The sequence below is a fragment of the Podarcis muralis genome, chromosome 3 (assembly GCF_964188315.1).
Source record: "Podarcis muralis chromosome 3, rPodMur119.hap1.1, whole genome shotgun sequence".
Classification (NCBI taxonomy): Eukaryota; Metazoa; Chordata; class Lepidosauria; order Squamata; family Lacertidae; genus Podarcis; species Podarcis muralis.
The window spans coordinates 87,036,777-87,059,976 of NC_135657.1; the positions used below are offsets into that span (position 1 = coordinate 87,036,777).

General features: G+C 42.9%; 1 protein-coding gene across 1 annotated transcript in view; it reads left to right on the plus strand.

Moving 5' to 3' along the window:
• The window catches only part of LOC114593851 (protein eyes shut homolog), a 466,323-nt gene that overhangs the window by 345,034 nt on the left and 98,089 nt on the right, over positions 1 to 23,200 (plus strand). The window contains exon 25 of the mRNA XM_028722673.2: positions 4,086 to 4,239. Coding sequence (XP_028578506.2) covers positions 4,086 to 4,239 — 154 coding nt within the window. The remainder of the gene's footprint in view (positions 1 to 4,085; positions 4,240 to 23,200) is intronic.

Below are 23,200 nucleotides of genomic sequence, written 5' to 3' on the forward strand. Positions count from 1 at the left end.
TGCTTTGATTGCTAATCTCATCATTTAATTTTGTGCCATTTCCCTCCTGGGATATAATGAATCCAGCTGGAGAAGACAGGCAACCCGCCTATAATCATTTTTCTTCCATTGGTTTCTTGATTGTAAAAAGAGCAAGGAGTCTTATAGCACCTTTAAGATGAACAGGTATGCTGTAGCGTAGTAGAAGCTTTTTTGCTTCTTTTGATGCAGTCTTGCAAGACTTTGTTTTTGCCATGGCAGACTAACATGGCTAGAAGTTGTTGGCTGTAGACACATTCATGAGATATAAAGAAACATCAGGAATTAACAGCGGGGATGGATTCTAAATTGCTGTATTGGACAGCAGTACAGTACCACAAACTGCAGTGCCTTGTGTACAGTGACTTCCTTTGTTATTTCACTCCACTGTGCCATATGCCTTTGGACTAGTGGGCCATCTCCCCATGGAGCCTGGACTCTCATGTGCATTGCTATCTTGTATCCAGCTGTTCCCTGTGGAGCTGTCAGCCTGCAGCCCCTAGGCAAAGCCATAACAGCTGTCGGCTCTGCAGGGATCCTGCATTTCTCAGGACGACTCCACAGCACCAGCAGAGTACTAAAAAAAAGCACAGTAGAGCCAGATGGTGATTTCACAAACTGCTAAAGATTACACAAGGTGGTTTCTGAGTTTTTTCAGCAAACGCTTCCTTATAGGTGAAACATTCACGTGACACTTTCCCATTATGCACTTAGTCATGAGAATTATTGCGGGGACCATCGTGTAATTCAGAAAGCAGGTAACGTGGGAGAGTCTTCCTTGCAAATGTTCACTTGGAAATAGGTGCTGCAAAAATCAGTAGGGCTTAAGCCAAAACACGAGCATAGGATTTCAGCCTAAGAGCATGATCTTGTACAGAGTTATTTGCTATTTATTAGCAGCATTATTTGTCTTGGCTCCTTCAGGTGAAATCTCTGACACTCAATAGCTGAGCTGATATGGGGGCATGGAATGTTCATTTGCAGCGGAAACCACCGGTGTTTGCAACTGCAGGCCGTATCCATGTGGGAAGGGGCAGTTGTCGGCATGGCTGGGACGAAATGCTCACACTGAGGCAGGCTGAGGTCCAGAAGTGGCCTTGAAGTCACGGGAGTGGGGAGACTAAAGGCAGCAAGGCAGGAGAAAGGGGCAGAATGTCTTGAGATATTGTTGGACTCGGACTCCCATCCACCCCTTCCAACATGGATGGTGGGCGTTGTAGTCCAACTGCATCTGGAGGGCACCAGGTTAGCCACTCAGAGGTATGCTATGAAAAGTGAGGGAAGAAGATAGGAATGTTGCAGAGGCTGATCAAGAGGCAAGACAGCCAGAGGAAGTAGGTACTAGCTCTGGAGTTTGGAGCGTTGTAGGGGAATCTTTCCAGTTGTTGCTTTCCTTTGTCTGTATGTTTCTGGTTTACTTCATCAAAATAAATAAATAAATATTCCAAAACACATAGTTCAACCAAAATTTGTAACCTTTTATGTATTGCATAACAGATCCCCTCAGTCCTGATTAGTCATTGGTTTCTGCCTTAAAAGAGCTATATTTTCCTATAAAATAATTATGGGGGGTGTGGGGAGAATAAGGACACAGATAAAGTGGAGAATGAAAGAAAAATATACCTGATTAGAAGAATCAACAAAGGAGGGGAAGGATAAGATGAAGAATGTGTCAGGTGGTGTGCATGTTACCTTTTTAAAAAAAATCTGCTTCCTTAAAGTAACACCGGTTGAAAGGTTTTTGCCATGGGAAGTAGAACCGCGGAACAAACGTTTAACTTTTTGTGTGTTTCCTTTGGAAAAGAACTGAGGCTCTGCCAGAAAGCACATACAATAAAGATTTTGGAGCAGACATTTGACCCCATCCCAGGAGGTGAATCATACCCACTCCTTTAAGAAGTGGTGGTTCAGTGACAGCCTTTTCTGCTGATGGAAATGCCTCATAGTTGGGATCAGAAAATAGAATATCAGAAGCAAACATCCTCACCTTCTACTTTTTATGGCCATGAAAAGCAGGTGTGGCTGAGCTGGAGGACCAATTTAAAACAGCCAAGTAATTTTTTCCTATCCATGTCCCTGCACCATAAGTCATATTTCTGCTTATATTATTTTTAATGGGTTTATACCATGCCTTTTCCAAAACTATGCAGCGTGGCAAAACACAAAATGTAATGTAAATGTGTGTGTGTGTGTTTATGTGTTATATTTATACACTGGGGTGCAGGATGATCCAAATATTTCTAATGGAATTGTTATTCAGATCCCAGCTCCTGAATTATTATATTTATTGCTCCGCTCAGTCTCAATGCTGGTGCCTTTCAGTAGGCTGCTCTTCCCACTTCTCCTGCAGAAATGTTGTACAGCTCTGTAAGTGTAAGAAGTTTCTAATTTAATGGCTTGTAAATTGGCCTTTCATTGCAATTTCTCTGGAAACACAAGTCCAGGCAGTTAAAGGTCTTCATAAGCTTTATCAGCTGGCCAGCTAGCACCTCTTTATGTTTCTGAAGTCTGTGTCTAAAAAGTATCACTTTTCCTTTAGAGCAATTGATGGTGAGCTTTTGCTGTGAAGGCTAAAAACTAACTTATCTTGATTTTGATCACCGCCCAAATGGCACTGCAATGGCCCACTTGGCCTAGGCCATTTAAACTATTACTCCATTCTGCTCAAAGCACAAGCTCAGCAGGAGTGGAACACGCTGAATAGATTTGACTGATTGGTTTAGCACTTTAATTTTCAGTTGTTGGTGTAAAATTTTACAAGTGTATATATAAAAGTAAATGACTTTAAAAACGTGTCACTTTTACTGACATGGTAGACAAAAGCCTTCTCAGCTAAATAATCATTGTTTTAAAGCAGACCATTATTGACTGTGGGCAGATTATCACAACAATAAATTGAACTGTGCCACTTAACTCAGCAGCTCCAAATCATTGTTGAGAAGCACTTCTTTATATATCTGAAGGCTTTATTAACATCGAGCTGGTTGATCAGTTGCACAATATTAGGAGCCTTAAATGATGGTTGTTTATAGACATTTATACTAGCTGCCAGCAGAATGGACTATTTAAAAAAAATTTAATAAGGGTGGAGAGGATAGAACTGGAGGTATACAATTCATAGAAAATTAATTTGAGCCTAAAAGCTAACAAGAAGCTAACTTTAACAAGAACAGCTGGCACAACTAGTCCAGTAGACTTATCACCAGGTACTTTCTAAAATGCAAGGACATAATTTTTTGTTGTTTAGTCATTTAGTGGTGTCCGACTCTTCGTGACCCCATGGACCAGAGCACGCCAGGCACTCCTGTCTTCCATTGCCTCCCGCAGTTTGGTCAAACTCATACTAGTAGCTTCGAGAACACTGTCCAACCATATCATCCTCTGTCGTCCCCTTCTCCTTGTGCCCTCCATCTTTCCCAACATCAGGGTCTTTTCCAGGATGTGTTCTCTTCTCATGAGGTGGCCAAAGTATTGGAGCCTCAACTTCAGGATCTGTCCTTCCAGTGAGCACTGAGGGCTGATTTCCTTCATAATGGATAGGTATAATCTTCTTGCAGTCCATGGGACTCTCAAGAGTCTCCTCCAGCACCATAATTCAAAAGCATAGGACAGAAATACCTTGATTCAATTATTTATTCATAAGACTTTCCCCTCCCAATAATGTGTTTATGCGTACTTACATTTATATCATGCCTTTTTTTCATCATGGAATACAAAGCAGTGTATGCATGGTTTCCAGGCAAATACCTTCCATATGGGCAGAACCATCAATTCTATAATAATAGTACGTGCTGGGGGCTTTCTAATGTACAAGCAGCATTAGTTTGTTTTCCTGTCATTACTGCATAATCATCATGCCTGATAGCAGAAGTGTCCAAAGAGAATAGTGTTTGCTGAGCATCGTGGAGCTCTCACTGAAAACATATAATTAGCAACCTGTGTGCATAATTTGATCTTTCAGAAATTACTTTTTTTGCTGTTTGGCTCCTCCATCTTTCTTTTCTTTCCTCCTTTTGCTTTCAGCTATTTATGCTCTTTTCCCTAAATTATTTTGTTGTATTTTAAAGCCGGTGATGAGCATGCCAGAGGACATTTTCTTCACCTTTACCTTGATGATGGTAGACCAACAGCTCACCTTGGCTGTAGCACTTCATGGGACATTCTGACGGCAACTGTCAATCACTCCATTAGCAGAGATGCCCTTGTGCCGATCACAGTCAGGTATGGATTTCCTATGCTTTGTTGAAGTGAGACTTGCACAGTATAACTGTGTTTATTTGTTGCTGAGAAACCCAGAAACATTAAATATAAAGGCCAAGCATGCTTCTAAATAGAAAAAAAAAAAAACACTTCTCTGGGTTGGAATCGTAAGGATCAGTGGTAGACATGTTCCTTTGAATGCAATAGTTTCCTGGTTCCACCCCTGGCCTCTCAAGTTAAAGGAATGAGTAGCAGATAATGTGAAAGCCTCCCTGCCTCAAACTCTAGAGTAGAGGGAGGGAACCAGCAGCCTTCTAGATGTCATTCAATTCCAGTTCAACTCCAACTAGCATTGCAGATGTTGTTGGACTCCAACTCCCATAAGCCCCAGCCACCTTTGCCAATGATCAAGGATTATGGGAGTTGTGGTCTGACATCCTATGGAAGGCCACAGGTTCCCCATCGGTCAGAACAGACAATACAGGGATAAATGGGCATGTGGTTTGACCTGGTAAAAAGTAGCTTCCTTTGACAGGTATCACAGTCAGGGTGATGGCATGGGGGTACACATGGACAAGCTGTCTCCAAATTTGGGGATGTTATTCTGTGATTATATTATAATTTCCTTGCCAAAATGTGCCCAGGCAGATAATGTAACTTGAAAGTCATGAAAATGAACAGCTTTGAAGTAGAGACTAGACAGCCTTCAAAGTAGACCACAATGAGGAGAAACTCTCTTTCCTCAGCCCTCTCTTTTCACCTTAGAAATCATACCCTGCAAGCCGCTATTACTTTGGGATGCATGGCTACAGGTTTTTCAAAAGATACATTTAAAAATCAGCTTCTTTTACTATTTTATTGTGTATTAGGCTAATCAGTTCACAGGCTCCCAGTACAGCTTTCTCAACCACCTCTTAAATCTGTAGGAAAGCTTATATCTGGCGCTGTGTTGCTTTGTGTGAATATTATGGTGGTGTCCCAGATAGCTGTATTGGAGCAGATGTTTGGAGTGCTAGACTTTGATTAATCTCTCAAACTGAACTGCACTGGGCAGGTACAAAATTTGTCTCAATCACACACACACACACACACACACACACACACACACACACCTGACACCAGATAATATGTTTAGCTAGGCAATGTTGAAATTGCATGGTCTCCATGATTGTTGGGGTTGTGTCAGTCACTCTGCTCCATTGCAACAATAGTCTCTAATGAGCAGGGCACTTGATGTGAGTGTCTGTTAGCAGGAAGATACAGTTCTCTTGATTCTTCCGGGTTTGTTTGATGGAGAAAATCAGGCTCTGGGAATCAGGCACCCACACCTGACCAGTAGAGTCTATCTGCACAGTAACTGTATAGCTTTGCACTGCTACTCTACCACTATATTTCATCCCCATTAAGTGCATGAACCAGAGTGAACAAAGGACATAGTGTGCAACTGAGAACATTATAAGGCCTTCAGTGGATTAGCTGAGCTAGTAAGTGTTTCCCACACTCCCGTCAGCATGGTTTGTTAGAGGAATTTGGTTGTGCTCTGATCTAAGGACTGAGTTTGTGTGGGACCAGCCAGAAAGTTTTAAGGATCAAAGTGTGGGTAAGATCTGCCCTTTCATTTTTAGATTACTATGAGAACATTCCAAGCAGGAGGACCAAATACACTCAGAATGTATTTTTTGAGCCCTGTTTTGTCAAGTATCACTTCTTCCCAAGGTGTCACAGTGCTGAAGTCTATTTGGGAGTATTGTTGCCTTCCGGTTAAGACCATTTTTAAAGTATGAAGGCCAGAAATAACTGAAACATAGTCCCAGGCAGGATTCCATAACATCTGGACTATCATAATAATAATATAATAATTTATTATTTATACCCTGTCCATCTGGCTAGGTTTCCGCAGCCACTCTATATTAAAAACACAATATAGCATTAAACATTAAAAACTTCCCTCAACAGGGCTGCCTTTAGATGTCTTTTAAGAGGAGGATAGTTGCTTATTTCCTTGACATCTGATGAGGGGCGTTCCACAGGGCAGGTGCCACTATCGAGAAAGCCCTCTGCCCTAACCCTAGCCCTAACTTCTCACAGCGAGGGAACCGCCAGAAGGCCCTCGGCGCTGGATCTCAGTTTCCAGGCTGAACGATGGGGGTGGAGATGCTCCTTCAGGTATACAGGACAGAATTCTTAGTTTCCCATTGTGAAAGGGAAAGAAAATGGTCCATGGTTCTCCAAGTTGTGTATGTGGCCATTTAACAGCATTTTATCTGTTGTGCCAACAGCAAATGTTTCCTGCAATAAAAGCCGAATCGTTCCAGTGTATCCATGCCAAACATAGTTGCTGCATATAGATTGTTGAGCTTCTCTAAGTTTGCCAGTAAATCAAATTCAAATAAAAGCAAAGAATGGGTGCTTTAAACAAACTCAAAGGATACATAGAGGTGTCTATACTTATTTTTTTCATTTTTGTCTTGGTTTCTTACTTTAAATTCAGTACATAATTCACGGATACTTCCCCCTGGTTATGTTGCCTCTTCAAACACTTGGCTTGGATTAAGTATAAGAACACTCTTCCACCTCCTTTAAGATGATCTATCAAAGATAAGAAAGCAATTGCTGCAACTATTCAAGCTCATTAAACAAGTACTTGAGGAGCAGATGTCTTCATTACAATACCCTTCATGCTCTGGAAAAGGATTGGTCTTCTCATGCTAACTGTCCTCCTAAAGGAGCCTTAGCAAATGCTTATCCAGCGTTTCCAAAAATATCCCTTTAACAGAGGCGCAGTATGGTGGGGGGGCTGAGGGGGTTGTTGCCTCTGGTGCATTTTAGAAGTGTACTATCACAAATATTAATGTGTCTGTGCGAACCTTTCACCTTGGCACATTGTGTGTCAAGATTGTGGTTTTGCATCTTCAGTAGAAATGTATTTTTATTTTTTTGTTTTTAAATGAATTTTCAAAGTGTGCTTGGTCTTGCTTGGGATGGGAGGAGGGACAGACAGTCCCTGCAGAAGCATCTGGTGGTTCTTCATGCAGAGCTGCAAGGAGATCTTCAGATGTATCTTCTTCATCTCACATTTCCAGGTCACAAAAATGACTAAGATTGGAAACCAGCCCACAGATGCAGCCATGTACTGCACATGCAATCCTGTAGCATGGATGTATTCCAGGCTGCTGTGGCAAATGTTCTCCATGGTGCAGCCTGAGGATCGTATCTACAGAGATACGGCTCGACATCCTCGTGTACACATTTGTGATTGAAGTTGCCAACCTTTGACTCAGGGATAGAGCAATGGGAGCTATCTGCTTCAGGGTAGCAAAACCCCTCAATACAATTAAGACTGACTTGGCTAGTCAGTGGTCCATTCCTTGACTGCCATTCCCTGCCTTCTGTAGCAAACATTACTGCAGTTTTTTGTTTTTAGAAATAGATCACTATAGTACTAGAATAGGAGTCACTATTTCACCTTTCCAAGGTTTTGCTTTTTCAAAGCTGTTAATGCAAGAGACACTATGTATCTGGGACAAGAGTTAATAACCCTACTTGTGATGTACTGTTTGACATTTCTGCTTCTGTAAGCAGGCCTAGAGCAGGGGTAGCCAATGTGTGGTCCACTCTAAATGCTGGACTGCAATTCCCATCAACCCCAGCCAGTGTGGCTATTGGTTGGGGTAATGGGAATTGTAGGGACGCAGGTGGCGCTGTGGGTTAAACCACAGAGTCTAGGACTTGCCGATCAGAAGGTCGGCGGTTCGAATCCCCGCGACAGGGTGAGCTCCCGTTGCTTGGTCCATGCTCCTGCCAACCTAGCAGTTCGAAAACACGTCAAAGTGCAAGTAGATAAATAGGTACTGCTCCAGCGGGAAGGTAAATGTGCGCTGCTCTGGTTCGCCAGAAGTGGCTTAGTCATGCTGGCCACATGACCCGGAAGCTGTATGCCGGCTCCCTTGGCCAATAAAGCGAGATGAGTGCCGCAGCCCCAGAGTTGGCCACGACTGGACCTAATGGTCAGGGGTCCCTTTACCCTTACCTTTAATGGGAATTGTAGTCCAACAAATGGAGGGCACCATATTGGTTACTGCCCCCCAACATAGAGGTAGAACCAGGGATACTCCAACACATTTTGTTGGCAGAAAAACTATGTGGCATCCCTCTTGGTGCTAAAACTGCACTTCTAAACACAAGAAAGTTCTCAGGCAGGCTAGTGCACTCTACCTAATAACATAAAACAAAAATTATATTCATGAGAAATAATGGCTTGAAGACCTAAAATAAAACCATGTTGCTTACAATTAATTTTTGTGCAGCCTGTAGACCCATGTTATTTAACTGTGCATTTACTTACTGGTTGCTGCAGATATCTGCAGTACAGTAAAAACTGAATACAGCTTTTTATTAAATTAATCTATATTATCATATTCTTTCAGTTTAAACAGTTTCAGTAATGAGTAGCATTGGCTGGAGTGGTTTTGTTTTATAATCATGTGTACAGTCCTATAGCTAAGCAGCCACACGCAAAGCAGGATACTGTGTGCAATAATTAACATCTCAATTTAATTAACAGAACAGACAAGGAGGAAATGCTAGATTTTAATGCAGACAACAAGCCAGAAAACCTTTTATTCTAATGTAATAATTTTAATTTTTTTATTTTTTGGAAAAACCATGCACCATATCATAGTGTTGTAAATCAGCAGACAGATGTATCATTTGAGTTTACATGACTGACACAAAAGCAATGTTCTGAAGATGACAATTTATTTAGAGGGCAATATTTACATAACATATGTCCTGGAAATATTTCATTACACCAGTGTCTTTCACATTGTGCCATGTGTTCTGAGACAGTGTGACTTCAAGGAGAAGATAAAGTTCAGCTTGCTGACAGCAATCCCTCCTTGCATGATAATGACATCTTAAGACAATGACATTCCAAGAACAGTATTTATCCTTCTGAAATAATCAGCCATGCCACCAAGAGCAGAACACAGTCTTTTGATGACGCGTGTCAAGTATTCTACAAGAAAGGAAGTAGAAGCACCATTATGTAGGTGGCCCAGCTATTTTCATCGGTGTCTATGAAATTTTTCAGAGCAACAGAAGACCTCTGTTCCAAGGATCTCGCAGTTTAAATGTAGATTGTGGGCTGGGAGTGGAGAGTTCTAAATTGCACAAAAAGGGGAGGGGACCCTCACTTCAGGTCTTTACCCTCAGACCCTCATGGAGGTCTCCAAAGTGTGAGCAGATGATGCATCAGACAGGGCAGGGCTTAGCAGCGCACACACACCACTCACCTTCACACATTTGCAACTGACACCCAAGAAGAGCTCTTGTGTGGCTGTAGATGACTGTTGATACCACAGATCTGTCTCATGTATGGGGGGAAAAACCCAACTTTACCATTTGACAGGATGATACAGGTTATCGAGTTATCCCTCAGTAAACATAGAGCAATTTTGATCATTAGAAAGGCTCGGTGAATATTCAGGGGATTCTAGTATCTGTTGTCTCAAGTTGAGATAGCCATGGATCACTGCTCAATAGCTTGGGTGGCCCAGAGCAATCCTTGGCTGTCAGCATATTAGGCATGAAGGAGAGGCAGGCATTGGGTGGGAAAGCCTGTAAAAAGGCCAGAGGGCTACCTGATTGCCAGTTGCATCTTCCCAGGAGAAGGTAGGAACTGACTTTCCATCTTGCCTGACACCCCATCCCTGAAGCAGCACCTGGCAGGATCAATGACTCTGCTGAACAGAAACATTGGCTTGGTCCTGCATGGTGCAGCATTCTCCTTTGCAAGAGGCTTCCCCACAGAAAAGGTGCTTACAAAGCAGCACCCAGTAGAATCAATAACTCTGCTTAACAAGTGCTGTGCTAATGTATCAATCCTACATGGCGCAGAGTGTTCTTTTGCATGCAGCTTCCAAAGAAGCACCGAGAATTGACCCCTCATCCAGCACACAAGCATTCTTTCGGTCAGGAGGGGAGTAACTGCAAAGTCTCGCTCCCCTATCTCCTCCCAGTATAAGGGGGTCTCCCACCACCACCACCCGCTGTGCCTAAACACAACAAACAGGCTGAGAATCCACCTTCCCCCAGCCCACTGCATGGAAGTTGTTGCTGCTCTTCCCTTTTCAAGCCCCTCCTGGTTCTAAGAGACTTTATGGTGGGGAAAGGTGGGGATTCTACTGAACCATGACTGAACCATCCCTCCTCCTTCCTCTACTACATACTGGGCACCCTCCTCTGCCTCAGACTGCCCTGACACTCCCTCCTCCCCTGACTCCTGTCTTGCAGGTGGTGTGACACTCCATAAATCACTGGTCCCCTTTCCTGGGTCACTCCCCTGCCTCTTTGGACACCACAGGGGCAAATTAGACATTACGTTAATGGGGTATATGAATTCTATACTCAAGATCTGCATTTTTCAAAAGTAGCTTAGTGGGGGCCTGATCTGAGTTGGGACAATTGTGTAAGAGGAGGAGGCTCTATTCCCCAGGCTGCTATTTGCAGTTTCAGGTGCAAATAGCAGCATTGGTGGGTGGCCACCATTTGTTTAAAGAACAAGCTATAGGTAGGGAAGCCAAAGCATGAGATTCAACTCTGTCGTTAAAGTAGCATCTAGTTTGACCCAGAGAATCTCAGTTAAAATCTGGAGACCCTGACACATAGCAAAGATGTCCTGTGGTCATGTTTTAATGCAAGTGTTTTGCAGAAACCCAGTTTCAAAACACTAGGTTTGAGAGATTCTCCCTTTTTCCTTTTGTCAGGAGAGAATGCATGCTCATTCCGTACATGTTGAGAGATAATGACACAGGTAGGCTCATTTGTAACCTTCTGTCACTCTCCATATTAAACTCTTATCTTAAAAACAAGAGAGAAAGATTAGACTTGCCCAGTATATTGTAAAGATGATTGAGTAACTAGCAGATGATGGAGGAAGCATTGTAAAGTATTTTGGCACTCATCTGTTGTTTTTACCTTCCATGTTCAAAGTAATGGAACTAATTAAATATATTTATAAGCCTTGTCATATCAATATATATATATATATATATATATATATATATATATATATATATATATATATATATATATTTAAACAACAAGGGCAAATGAGAAATGACCATTATACATCCTTATATATAATCAATATTACATCATTAATCTTCAACACATATAAACAGGAGGTAATTACGCCTAGGATGATCTTACCAATTTGTCATAAGCTGCAGCCTTCCCAAAGCATTTATTTAAAGGAGTGCTCAACTCTGCCTGCAATTCAGAACAAATATTGTTTGAAGGCATAATGAATGTAAACTGTGTGAACAAATTATATGCACAGTAAATAGCGACCAATAAATTCATTTTGGAGAAGAAAAGGAAACTTGTAAAATAATACATCAGAAGGAAACTAGGTGTAGCACTGAAACATCTTGGACATTTGTTCGTTTGTTTTACCTATATTAAAACATAAGAAACGGAATAGTCTTTATTTAAGCTGTTCAGTGTCTTATAAAAATATCATGATCAATGCCTTAATATATATATATAAAAGAGAAGAGGGCATAAATGATATATCAAAAATATCTACATGTTTCATTCAGTCTCCATCAATATGACCATACACATAAGACTATCCAAGGCATGGATAGCCAAATGGCAGCTCATGGGCCAGCAGTTTTATTTGGCCTGATAGTTATACCAAATGTTCCCACTCCTATCTACTCAGAGTAACCTGCAATGGAGCTTACTTTCAGGTACAACATAGGAAGGTAGAAAGCTGCCTTGTCCTGAGTCAGACCTTTTGTCTGTCTAGCTCAGCAGCTGTTGGTGACCCTCTGGGGTTTCAGACATGAAACGTTCCTACTTGGAGGTGCCAGGTAAGGCACCGGGGACCTTTTTCATGCAGCCATATTCAGCTTGTGGTAAAGGCTTAAATCCAGGGCTCGGCAACCTGCAGCCCATGGGCCACAAGCGGCCCACAGGGGTCGTTTAAACAGCCCACGAGCTGCCCCCGGACCGAGCTGCCTGCTCAGCGAGTCCCCACGCACTGCGCTAAACCAGTACGGAGCAGGGACTCGCTTCTGCGGCGCCAAAAATTGCAGATGCAGGAAATCGTGTCTGCGCATGCGCAGATGCCGAAAATCACATCTGTGCAGACGCGATCCAGCCCACGGAGCGATCTCTGTGGGAGTGAGGTAAACCAGCCCAGGTGAGGTAAACCTTGCCGACCCCTGGCTTAAATCCAACACAGGAATTAGGCTCACTGATTCCATTCTGGTTCGCATTGCAGGTAAATGTATTTAGGATTGCAGCTTTAGTGTTGTATGTATGTTTGCTTAAGGACTTCCCCTTCCCCTTCCCCACCCCACCCCTGCTCCAAATCTGCTCCAGAACAGAACTGCTAGTGTCTGTGGGGAGAAGTTCCGTTGTGCAAGTGGAAGTCCTTGTGTGAATGGAACAACCTCGTTGGGTACGATCCTTCATTTTCATTTGCACAGGAGACCACTGGACACCTGTAGAGCTTTTTTAGAATGAAAAGATATTCCTAGTGCACAAGTGATGTATAAGGAAACAGTGAAAAGCCCAGATAGGCAGCACCAGTCTGTCAAGTGACAGAAATTCCCCGTGAGCAACCTGTGTGCTTTTGTTTCCCTGTAACGTGGTTCTTTCTTGCAAGCCAGCTGCAAACATTCCGGCCTGGATATCACCTATTAGTTTCATTCTGACTCATACTGCTCCTCCAGCTACATGCACACACTGGCAGAATGCTGATCTCAGACCAGAAGGTAGAGTGCCTTTTGTGGAAACTTACCTGGCTGTTAGCTAAACAAAAGGATACAGCAGGGATGGGGAATGTGTTACCCTGCAGAGGCTGCTCGACTACAATTCTCATTATCCTTGACCATTTGCCATACTGGCTGCTGCTAATGGGCCTCCACTTCCCCATCCTTGTGCTACAATGTTTCTTTTTATTACATCTATTCCCCACCATTCCTTCTAGGCGTTCAGTGCGGTGGACATTAATCCTGACCTTGGAGGTGACAGAGGCTCAGAATGAGTAATTGGCTCTACGTCACCCAGAGAGCACCATGACTGAGGGAGTAGTTAGACCTGGGTCTAGTGACCCTTGCCCAACACTCAGTCCACTACATTTATTCCTTTGTTTACTAAATTTATATAGGCAGCTCAATAGTACAGGTTCTCAGGGCAACTCACAAGGACAGACTACAATATTAAAATATAAAGGCGGGAGGAACCAAAGAAGAATAAGCATTAAATACATGTTAACGCTGAGAAAGGCAAAACTTGTTTAGCAATGCAGTCACACAGTAAATTGCACCTTGGATATTAACCATGCAATCATTTATATGTATCTACTATAGGGTTGGACGTGGGTGGCGCTGTGGGTTAAACCACAGAGCCTAGGACTTGCTGATCAGAAGGTTGGCGGTTCGAATCCCCGTGACGGGGTGAGCTCCCGTTGCTCGGTCCCTGCTCCTGCCAACCTAGCAGTTCGAAAGCACATCAAAGTGCAAGTAGATAAATAGGTACCGCTCTGGTGGGAAGGTAAACAGTGTTTCTGTGTGCTGCTCTGGTTCGCCAGAAGCGGCTTAGTCATGCTGGCCACATGACCCGGAAGCTGTACGCCGTCTCCCTCGTCCAATAAAGCGAGATGAGCGCGCAACCCCAGAGTCAGCCACGGCTGGACCTAATGGTCAGGGGTCCCTTTACCTTTACATTACTATAGGGTTGCCATGTTTCAAAAAATGAAAATCATAACATAAAGGTTGATAAGCTTTTTTGCCAGATTTTTAGGGTTTTCCCCATACGTACTGTCAGGGGTTCAGGAGCAGAGGGACAGGAAAGGGAGGGATTGGAGACCGAGGGAGAGGAATCCGAGGGAGAGGTCAGCGATGATAGCCATCCGAGGTCTCTAAGTCTCTCCAGCGAATCAGAGGATTCACAGAAAGGGGCTCCCGTGGTCAGAGCTAGGGGGTTGCCAGAGGGAACACCCCAGGAAGGAGGGGCCAGAGGGGACTCAGAAAGCAGCAGCTGGAAATCGGGACCAGCTTCCCCACCGGAGAGCAGTAAGGGGGAGGAGTCCCAAGCATCGGCAGCAGGCAGCTTTCCGTCAGCGGAAGGACATGAGTCAGGGTTAGCCACGCCTGCATCAGAGAGCGAGGAAACGGTCAAAAGGAAGGTCAGGGGCAGCGCGCGCGCGCCAAGTTCAAATGTACAAGAGGGGGGCGCAATGAGCAGCCCGGAGAGGGAGCCGGGTCCTAAAGCCCGGCGAAGAGAGGGGGAGGAGTCCGAAGGGTCCGCTTCCGAGGCGTCCAGGAAGGAAGGCACCCAGGGGGGTAGTAGGACCCAGAGGAGGAAGGAGAAGCGTAGAAGGTGGAGTAAGGCTAGAGTCTTAAACTGGTGTACAGGGGGCGGAGACTCAGACAAGGCTTCGCTGGTCTAGGGTCTAGACGTAGAGACGCACGCTAGGGTTTGAAAATGGGAACTAAACTTCAATAAAGACTTTGTACAGTTCTGCTGCCTAGCGTTGGTCTTCTGTGAGCTGAGACCTGGGGGCCGTCTCTGACACGTACGGATCCCCCTCCCCCAATTAAGTGATTTCTAGCAGTCCAGGATGTATGACAACCCTGATCTATTCAGATACAAGCCCCAGTGAGTTCAGTGGAGCTTACTTCCAGATAAGTGGATATCAGATTGCAGCACAATAGCTGAGATTGGAAGACAAATTATTTCAAAGGCCTGTGTGAATAAAAAGGTATTCATGAGGTGCCAAAAGCACATACAAAGAAGGAACTAGATGAGCCCCATTTGGGAAGCAGATTCCTGGTGAGGATGCCACCACCAAAATGGCCCTGTCATTGGTGTCCACCTGCCTTACTTCACTTGGCAGGGCACTCAGGCCTTTGAAGAAGGCATTATGTTTTGACTGGGTATATGCAGGAGATTAGCAATATTATATTGGCTTTCCCAGTAACATTCTCTCTTTATGCTTCAAGCAGATTTCCCACCCCAGGCACATGATGCTTCTCCTCTCTTAACCCCTTCCACTTTCCATATTCTGTACAATGCTTTCTTTGGGCCATGACAAGACAAGCAATCGGGCAAAAGCAATGACCTCACCATGCTACCAGTACGTTCTACTTGTTCGCTTGTACAACAAGCAAGATATTAATTTGATTTATTTCTGTCTTCATTGCTTTTTCACGAATAGCAGCATTTGCTTGTTACCTTACAGTAGCTCTGAGTTGAGGTAGGATGGGAGCTTATTATGAGCTTAAAGGCGGAAAGGAACCTGAAATGTCTTTCCTCCCTACCTTGCACCCCTCACACATCCATCCTTGCCTTTAATCCTTTCGAAAGCTTTGGCTTTTTGGTGCTTCCATTCATTGTGGAGAGCTGAAGAGCGGAATTTCAGCCTTCCCTCCTACTGCATATACTACACAATGAGATGACCATGCGCACACATGTGCCCTGAGAAGCCCTCCCTGGCACCCATGGGGTCCCGTCCCTTCCCTACTAAAGTTAGGCTTGGTAGTATTAACTCTGGCCTTCCCAGCTGCATTCTCCAGGAAGATCACACACACACCACAGACACACACATACATTATGTACCCTAAATGTTGGCAAAAAGGGGGGAAATGAGTGTGCATGCATGTGCAGAATTGCAGAACGTGGGTGCACAACTACAGCATCTCTATGGTGCCCACAACAGTGTCTCTCTTTTACAAATGAGCCCAAGAAAGTCAGTGGTCTCTGGCATAATACTGTTTGTACTGCCCTTCTCTTCTGTGTTGTGTGACACCCAAGTTGTAAGAGAAAGGAGCAGAAAGAAGAAGAAGAAGAGTTTGGATTTGATATCCCGCTTTATCACTCCCCTTCAGGAGTCTCAAAGCGGCTAACATTCTCCTTTCCCTTCCTCCCCCACAACAAACACTCTGTGAGGTGAGTGGGGCTGAGAGACTTCAGAGAAGTGTGACTGGCCCAAGGTCACCCAGCAGCTGCATGTGGAGGAGCAGAGATGCGAACCCAGTTCACCAGATTACGAGTCTACCACTCTTAACCACTACACCACACACTCTTTTAAGGAAATGCTGAAGGGTGTTGAAAATGCTTCTGCCCAGATTTGTCTGGGTCTTTTGTTGAACATAAAATTCTAACAATGTTTCCCTTAGTTTATTTGCTATACAGCCCTATTTAGTGCTAACCCTATTTTGCCTTCCTAGCCTCAGACCTTCTTTGCAATGTATAACCTTCATGTGTTTGCCTAAGAAAAAAAGGAGTGAGCCAGCTGGTTATTTTAATCAGCAGCCAGATACAGGCAACTCTGATTTTCTACTTTATCAAATACTTTTGTCTGCCAATGGCAAAGCATTAAACATTTTACTTAATATTTACTTACTTTAATATGGGGCACTGTAGTAGCAGGTGACACATTGAAAAATGGAACAGTGGGCTTTCTGTGGGTTGGCTGTAAATTAAGGCAAACAGAGTAGAAAGCAAAGCCAATAATGGTTTGGGATCTGACTAACAATACACATTGCCACTCACAAAAAGCAGCAGTCATAGTGCCTTATGTATACCATGTAAATCCTGGGATCCTGAACTGAAGAGTAATGAACCAACTGAATGGTTTTCCTTAATAATGAACATAAAAAATAATAATTCAATACAGAATTTATTTAGTTTCAGTCCAGGTTAACGAGACTGAAGTAGAGGGCTCTTACAGAGACTCAGGAAACACTCAAGAAAAATATATTTTTGTGTTAATGCTTTCTTGGAAGTTCACTGTATTATTATTTTTGGACAGTTAGAATTATTTGCCAGGGCTTTCTGCATCCTGAATGTCAACTTGTCCTCATTATCTTTTGCTCTTTATTTGAGTCACATCACTGACAAGGCACTGTGCCAAGATGTAAACATTGCCTTTAGGACTTCTTTAATTTCTCACCTTTTTCTGCCACTTGTCTTCTTTTTTTCTTTTTCCTTTTCGGTCATATTGGCGCCTTGAGCCTTTTCTCTCAGTGTTTACTAGAATCGTTGGTCCCCCTCTGCAAGTAGCCAACTTTGATTTCTGTGCTGCCACTGTTTTAATGGTATAATGATTGAAAGCCAGCACACAACATGAGTGATAAAAAGATGGAAAGAAAAAGAGGATCAGTTCCAACAACATTTTAGTGGGCTGCTTGAACACGCACACACCAAACAGCAACCCTTGTTCATATGAAGGGTCTGTTTGTATTAGCAGTGAAACATTAGAACTGGGTGGTTCTACTTCTGCAAAAAAGGAAAACTGCAAGATGTGGATTTTCTTTTTACAGAAAAGAGGCTGTGATCTTGCATGAGTTTACAGTGCCAAGGTTGCACTTCTCATATGAGTAGACCTGCTCCTTGTAATTTTGCACAAAGCAGTGGCTGGTGGATTGCTGAGACTGAGCCATTATGCTTCCATTTCGGGGAGGAACAAAAGAAACACTTCAGATTTTTGAAATAAGGGCATGAAAGGCATGTTGTACTAGTTATTTTATCTATTCAGTGCAAAAAGATATGAATTATTAATATTTCTTACCTGCCCTTCAACATTAGGTCCAAGGGCAATCTACAATTTTAAAAAGGCAACATTAATAACAGTTGATACAGACTGCAATCAAGAGAATAAGGCGAGTCCTAAGGTATAAATTCAGTTGTCAAAGGCCAGACTCGAGAAGTACATTATTAGCATACAACAGAAACTTTATGATGCATCTCTATGTGGAAGGAATTACAGAGCTTAGGGTCTGCCACAGAAAATGCCATATCCCAAGATTCCCCCCACCTATTTATGAATGACCCTCTAAAATGATGTAAGTTATTTAAAGTTGTGCTATCTTGGAAGATATAGGATCATCCTGGGCCACTCTCTGTAGATAGTGCTTTTCATATCAGGTCATTTGATTACCAATACAGTGGTACCTCGGGTTACATACGTGTCAGGTTACATACGCTTCAGGTTACAGACTCCGCTAACCCAGAAATAGGGCTTCAGGTTAAGAACTTTGCTTCAGGATAAGAACAGAAATTGTGCTCCGGCAGCATGGCAGCAGCAGGAGGCCCCATTAGCTAAAGTGGTGCTTCAGGTTAAGAACAGTTTTAGGTTAAGTACGGACCTCCGGAACGAATTAAGTACTTAACCCGAGGTACCACTGTATGTCAAATCCTGTAATTTGCTGCAGTGTGCTTGTTGTTCAACTGCAGATCAAATAATCGAGTCTAGACTTAGAGTCAGTGTTCAGTCTTTGTAATGGATCTTAAGGATCAAGGCTAGGGAAAAACCCTGCATGAAACCTTGAAAGATGCTGTGCTAATCCACGGAGAACCAAGCAAAGATGGGCCATTGGTCCAGCAACTTACATTTGGTCCATGCCATATTCTGTACTATTGCTGATCTTTTACAGCATAACCTCTTCTTTTAACTTTGGCTCTGGTTCTTACATAGAACTCAGTTGTGAAAAAAGCTTGGCCGACTAATGATCCACAGTGTAATGAAATGGAACTATTTGGATTTCAGATGTTTAGTCTTTAGGTACATAGTATGAAACAGTAACTCCGGCTTCATTGGGTTGTAGTAGTTTCAAACTGTACATCACTTGCCCTTATTGTCTAGGGCAGAGCTTTCCAAACTTTTCATGCTGGTGGCACACTTTTTAAACATGGATCATTTCGCAACACACTAATTCAGTTTTACTAGCAAACCCAGAGGTTAAACTAACCCCTTTCAGCCCTGAGAGCAGCATGGGGAGCATTTGCGTGACGCACCTACACATTGCAGCCAACACACTAATGTGTCGTGACACAAAGTTTGGAAAGCTCTAGTCTAGAGTCTAAAAACCTCCCCATACAACTAGTTCCATATGCACCAGGGAACTTTGGGCTTCTGCGTTTTGAACACTCACCCTCCGTGGCACATGACACGTCGCTTTGTTTCCTAGTCACATACAAATACATGCTGTCTTTGTTTTATACGATTTCATTTTAATGGGATAAAACCAACACAGAAAATTCCATGAAGGCAGGCAGAGCTGCGAAACGTTGCCCTCTTTCCCTCACTGACTTGACTGAAATAGGAAGAATCTTCAATAACCTGAAGGTTGTGTTGCGAATGCGGAAGACCAAAGGGCCAAGGCACCTTTACAGCTACATTAGGTAGTAAATGGAGCTGCACCGAATTGCTCAGCTCAAATTCAAGCTGAGCTGCACAAAGCCAATGCACCTCATCTCACCTCACACACGTTCTTGAGCTACAATTTGAACTAACATTTTATCGCCGACAAGTTTCACAGTGCTTTGCCGCCGCATCCAGCATCTTATTATTTTGTCTTAGCAGACACGGGCAAAAGTTGAGAAACTCATTTTGAAATTGCTTCAGGTAACTGGGTAATGTCACCTGAATGTTACCTGGACACAGTATAGAGTATATGTTTTATAATGCTCAAACATAGCTATGATGGTGTGATCTAGGAAAAGGGCCAAGGTTAGATAGAAGTAAGTTTTGAAACCGACAAATGAATGCGAAACTGACATAACCCCAATTTTCCCCCACTGCTTCTGTTGTTTTATACAATGTTGTGTAGATTGGTTTTTTTGTATTTATTTATATTATTATTATTGCTAGTTGTTCCTAATATGGATACTCTCTCACACTCACACACACACACACACACACACACACACACACACATACATACACTTAGAGTTGTTGATTTATGTTGTGAGCCACTTCGAGCACAATTTTATGGGAAAGTGGCACTAGGTTGGCTACTCTTCGGAGTCAAAAGCCGAAAGGACTTTGGCTTGATCCCAGCAAAAGAAACACATCTACTGGAAAAGCTCTGGGATCTACTTCTGTTACTACATTTGCTCCTTCACAGCACCTCATTTTGTGCTTGCATTGAAGAAATAATAATAATAATAAATCACCACAAACATACAGTGGTATCTCTGGTTACAAACTAAATTTGTTCCGGAGGTCCGTTCTTAACGTGAAACCGTTCTTAACCTGAGGCACCACTTTAGCTAATGGGGCCTCCAGCTGCTGCCACTGCGCCGCTGCCACACAATTTCTGTTCTCATCCTGAGGTAAATTTCTTAACCCGAGGTACTACTTCCAGGTTAACAGAGTCTGTAACCCGAAGTGTTTGTAACCCGAGGTACCACTGTACATCTATATAATATTCAAACAATCATATACACGTCTGAAATGCATGAATGGTCAAGAAATGCAGGAATGGGAAATGAAGGGTCCAGGAGCTTCACTACCCACATATTTATTTATTTATTTATTTACTTACTTACTTACTTACTTACATACATACATACATACATACATACATTTCTTAGCAGCTAAGTATATGCCGCCCTTCACTTAAAGGCCACAGGGTGTTTTACAAGAAAATAAACAGCCTAGCAACTGTGCAATTCAAAAATATAAAAACCACTACCTCAATTTAACTCATATTGAAGTAGCAGTGTCAAAATCTCAATAAATTCATTCCATCACAGTTACCTCCTCCCCCAAAAAAGCCTGTGCAAAGAGGTGTGTCTTCACCTGTTTCCTAAAATACAATGATACACCATGATCACAAGGCAGGGCAGAATCTCAAACAAAGATGTGCTCTCCCAAGCCCACTGTCTCAGTGACATCAGATGGAAAAAAGGCAGGATTCCCAAGGGCACGCTATATGGGGAACTGGCTTCAGGCACCAGGCCTGTTGGCAGACCAACTCAGCTTTTCAAAGATGTCTGAAAACATGGCATGAATGCTGGCAACATTAACCCTGATGTGTGGGACAACTGCAGTGCCTGGAGACAATCAGTCAGGTTGTGTGTCCATAGCAGTGACCACGAAGAAGAAGAAGAAGAAGAAGAAGAAGAAGAAGAGGAGGAGGAGGAGGAGGAGGAGTTTGGATTTGATAACCCGCTTTATCACTACCCGAAGGAGTCTCAAAGCAGCTAACAATCTCCTTTCCCTTCCTCCCCCACAACAAACACTCTGTGAGGTGAATGGGGCTGAGAGACTTCAAAGAAGTGTGACTGGCCCAAGGTCACCCAGCAGCTGCATGTGGAGGAGTGGAGACGCGAACCCAGTTCCCCAGATTACGAGTCTACTGCTCTTAACCACTACACCACACTGGCTCAGAAAGAAGAAACACCAATGGTTTGACTTCACCCCTGAAGGCGCACTCTTCCATTGTCTCCTGAGTTAGACAGATGCCAACTCCAGTGATGCAGCTCGGTGCACTTCAGTGTGGTGAGTGTTTTAAAGATACTGACCCACAACCCAAAAGACTGTTCTGCATGTCCAGACTAACAGATGGACAGAAAAAGGAAAGGGAGGGGAAACATGGAAGTCACAAAAAAGAGTTGGAGTACTCTAAAATGTGTATTTCATACCCACCCACCCCGAGTCACTAGATAAATGGAGAACTACATCTGCTGTGAAATGGATCCTGTAAGACACAGAGACTAAACCACACTGGAGCAAGAACACTCACTCTTCTAGGAAGGAGCGGGAGGTGGAAAAATCACCTTTATGGTATTTTTTTAAAAGGACATTGGATCTGGAAACAGAACTCAGGTTCTGTGAATTGTAGAAGGAATTTAGCTACCCTGTTTCTCAGATCTGCAGTCCTGCATAGCATTCACATCAGAGAAGAGTGAAGGGGACCAACATGTGCATGTGTGCCTTGGGCCAAAAGTGATGGTGAAGAAAGGCGGGTACCACGTCCATTATCTGGATGGGGCCTGGGGTGCACCTATAGTCACTATCTGCCGAAAATGAATGAACTCACTTGTGTGTGTTGTTTGGGTAAAGATTGCCACATAGATCACTGTTTTTTAATGTACTACCTACCAGCAGAATGTTCTGAAAGCTGTACACCTCCGTTTCATTGGTAAATCCATGCCACTAAGGCATTTTCATTAAGGACAAAAATTTATGGGTGCTTACCTGGCTGCAAGTGCCATGAAAATGTTACTTCTAAGTCAACATAGATACAACTGGGCTGTACTTCTAGAACTGAAGTAGTGGAACAGTCAGCCTTCTTTATTACACTTCGTGCTTCTTTGTATTAAGATGGCAATACATTGATGTTCACAGTCTGCTTTGTAGCGGCAAATCACTACAGCCTGCTTGGTGCTATGCTAGGCTCTTTGTTTCCAACTTTGCCATTATGCTATTATAGATTTGTGAAAAGAACTGCACCACACAATCGTCTTCACATATATCTAATTCTATACCAAAAAAAATGAAATATGCTACATAAATTGTTCACTTTAAAGGTAAATAAAATCAAGCCAAGTGCGATTTAGCTTTGCTGTGAAAAACAAATCCAGACTAATTCTTGCTAGCAGGCAGGGAGTCGGTGATTCCACATTATTAAATAGAAGCAGAAAAGTTAAATTGACTCTGATTAAACTTCTGCATCTAGTCCAAACACAGTTGCAAATCAGAAAGAGGCAGTTTAATCTGAAATGAATTTTTTTGTCAGTTAGAAATATTTATTCAGATAAATTGAAACCTTGCTCAGGGTACTGCATTGTGCTTAAAGTATCTACATGATTAATGTCCCCTAAGCATCCTCGGGAAATGAAATATAGCATCTCAACTTTTTTCTCTTTAGTGAAATATTCTCCAATAAATCCAGCTGTTAACATACATGGTACAACAACCATAATATTACAGAGAAAACTGAAAATTAATTTCATCTAAAACCCTGAAAATGTGAAACCTGGGGATTTTAGTCAGTGTGAGCACGGTATGTGATGTAGCAACTGCAATCCTAACTCCATATAATTGAGAACAAGCCCCTTTTAATTCAGTAGGATTTACTTCTGAGTAAACATGGGTAGGATTACAGCCTTTCTTGGTTTTTCTTTCCTGTTTGCTTTTTGTTTCCTTTACACTTTAAAAGAATTGTATACT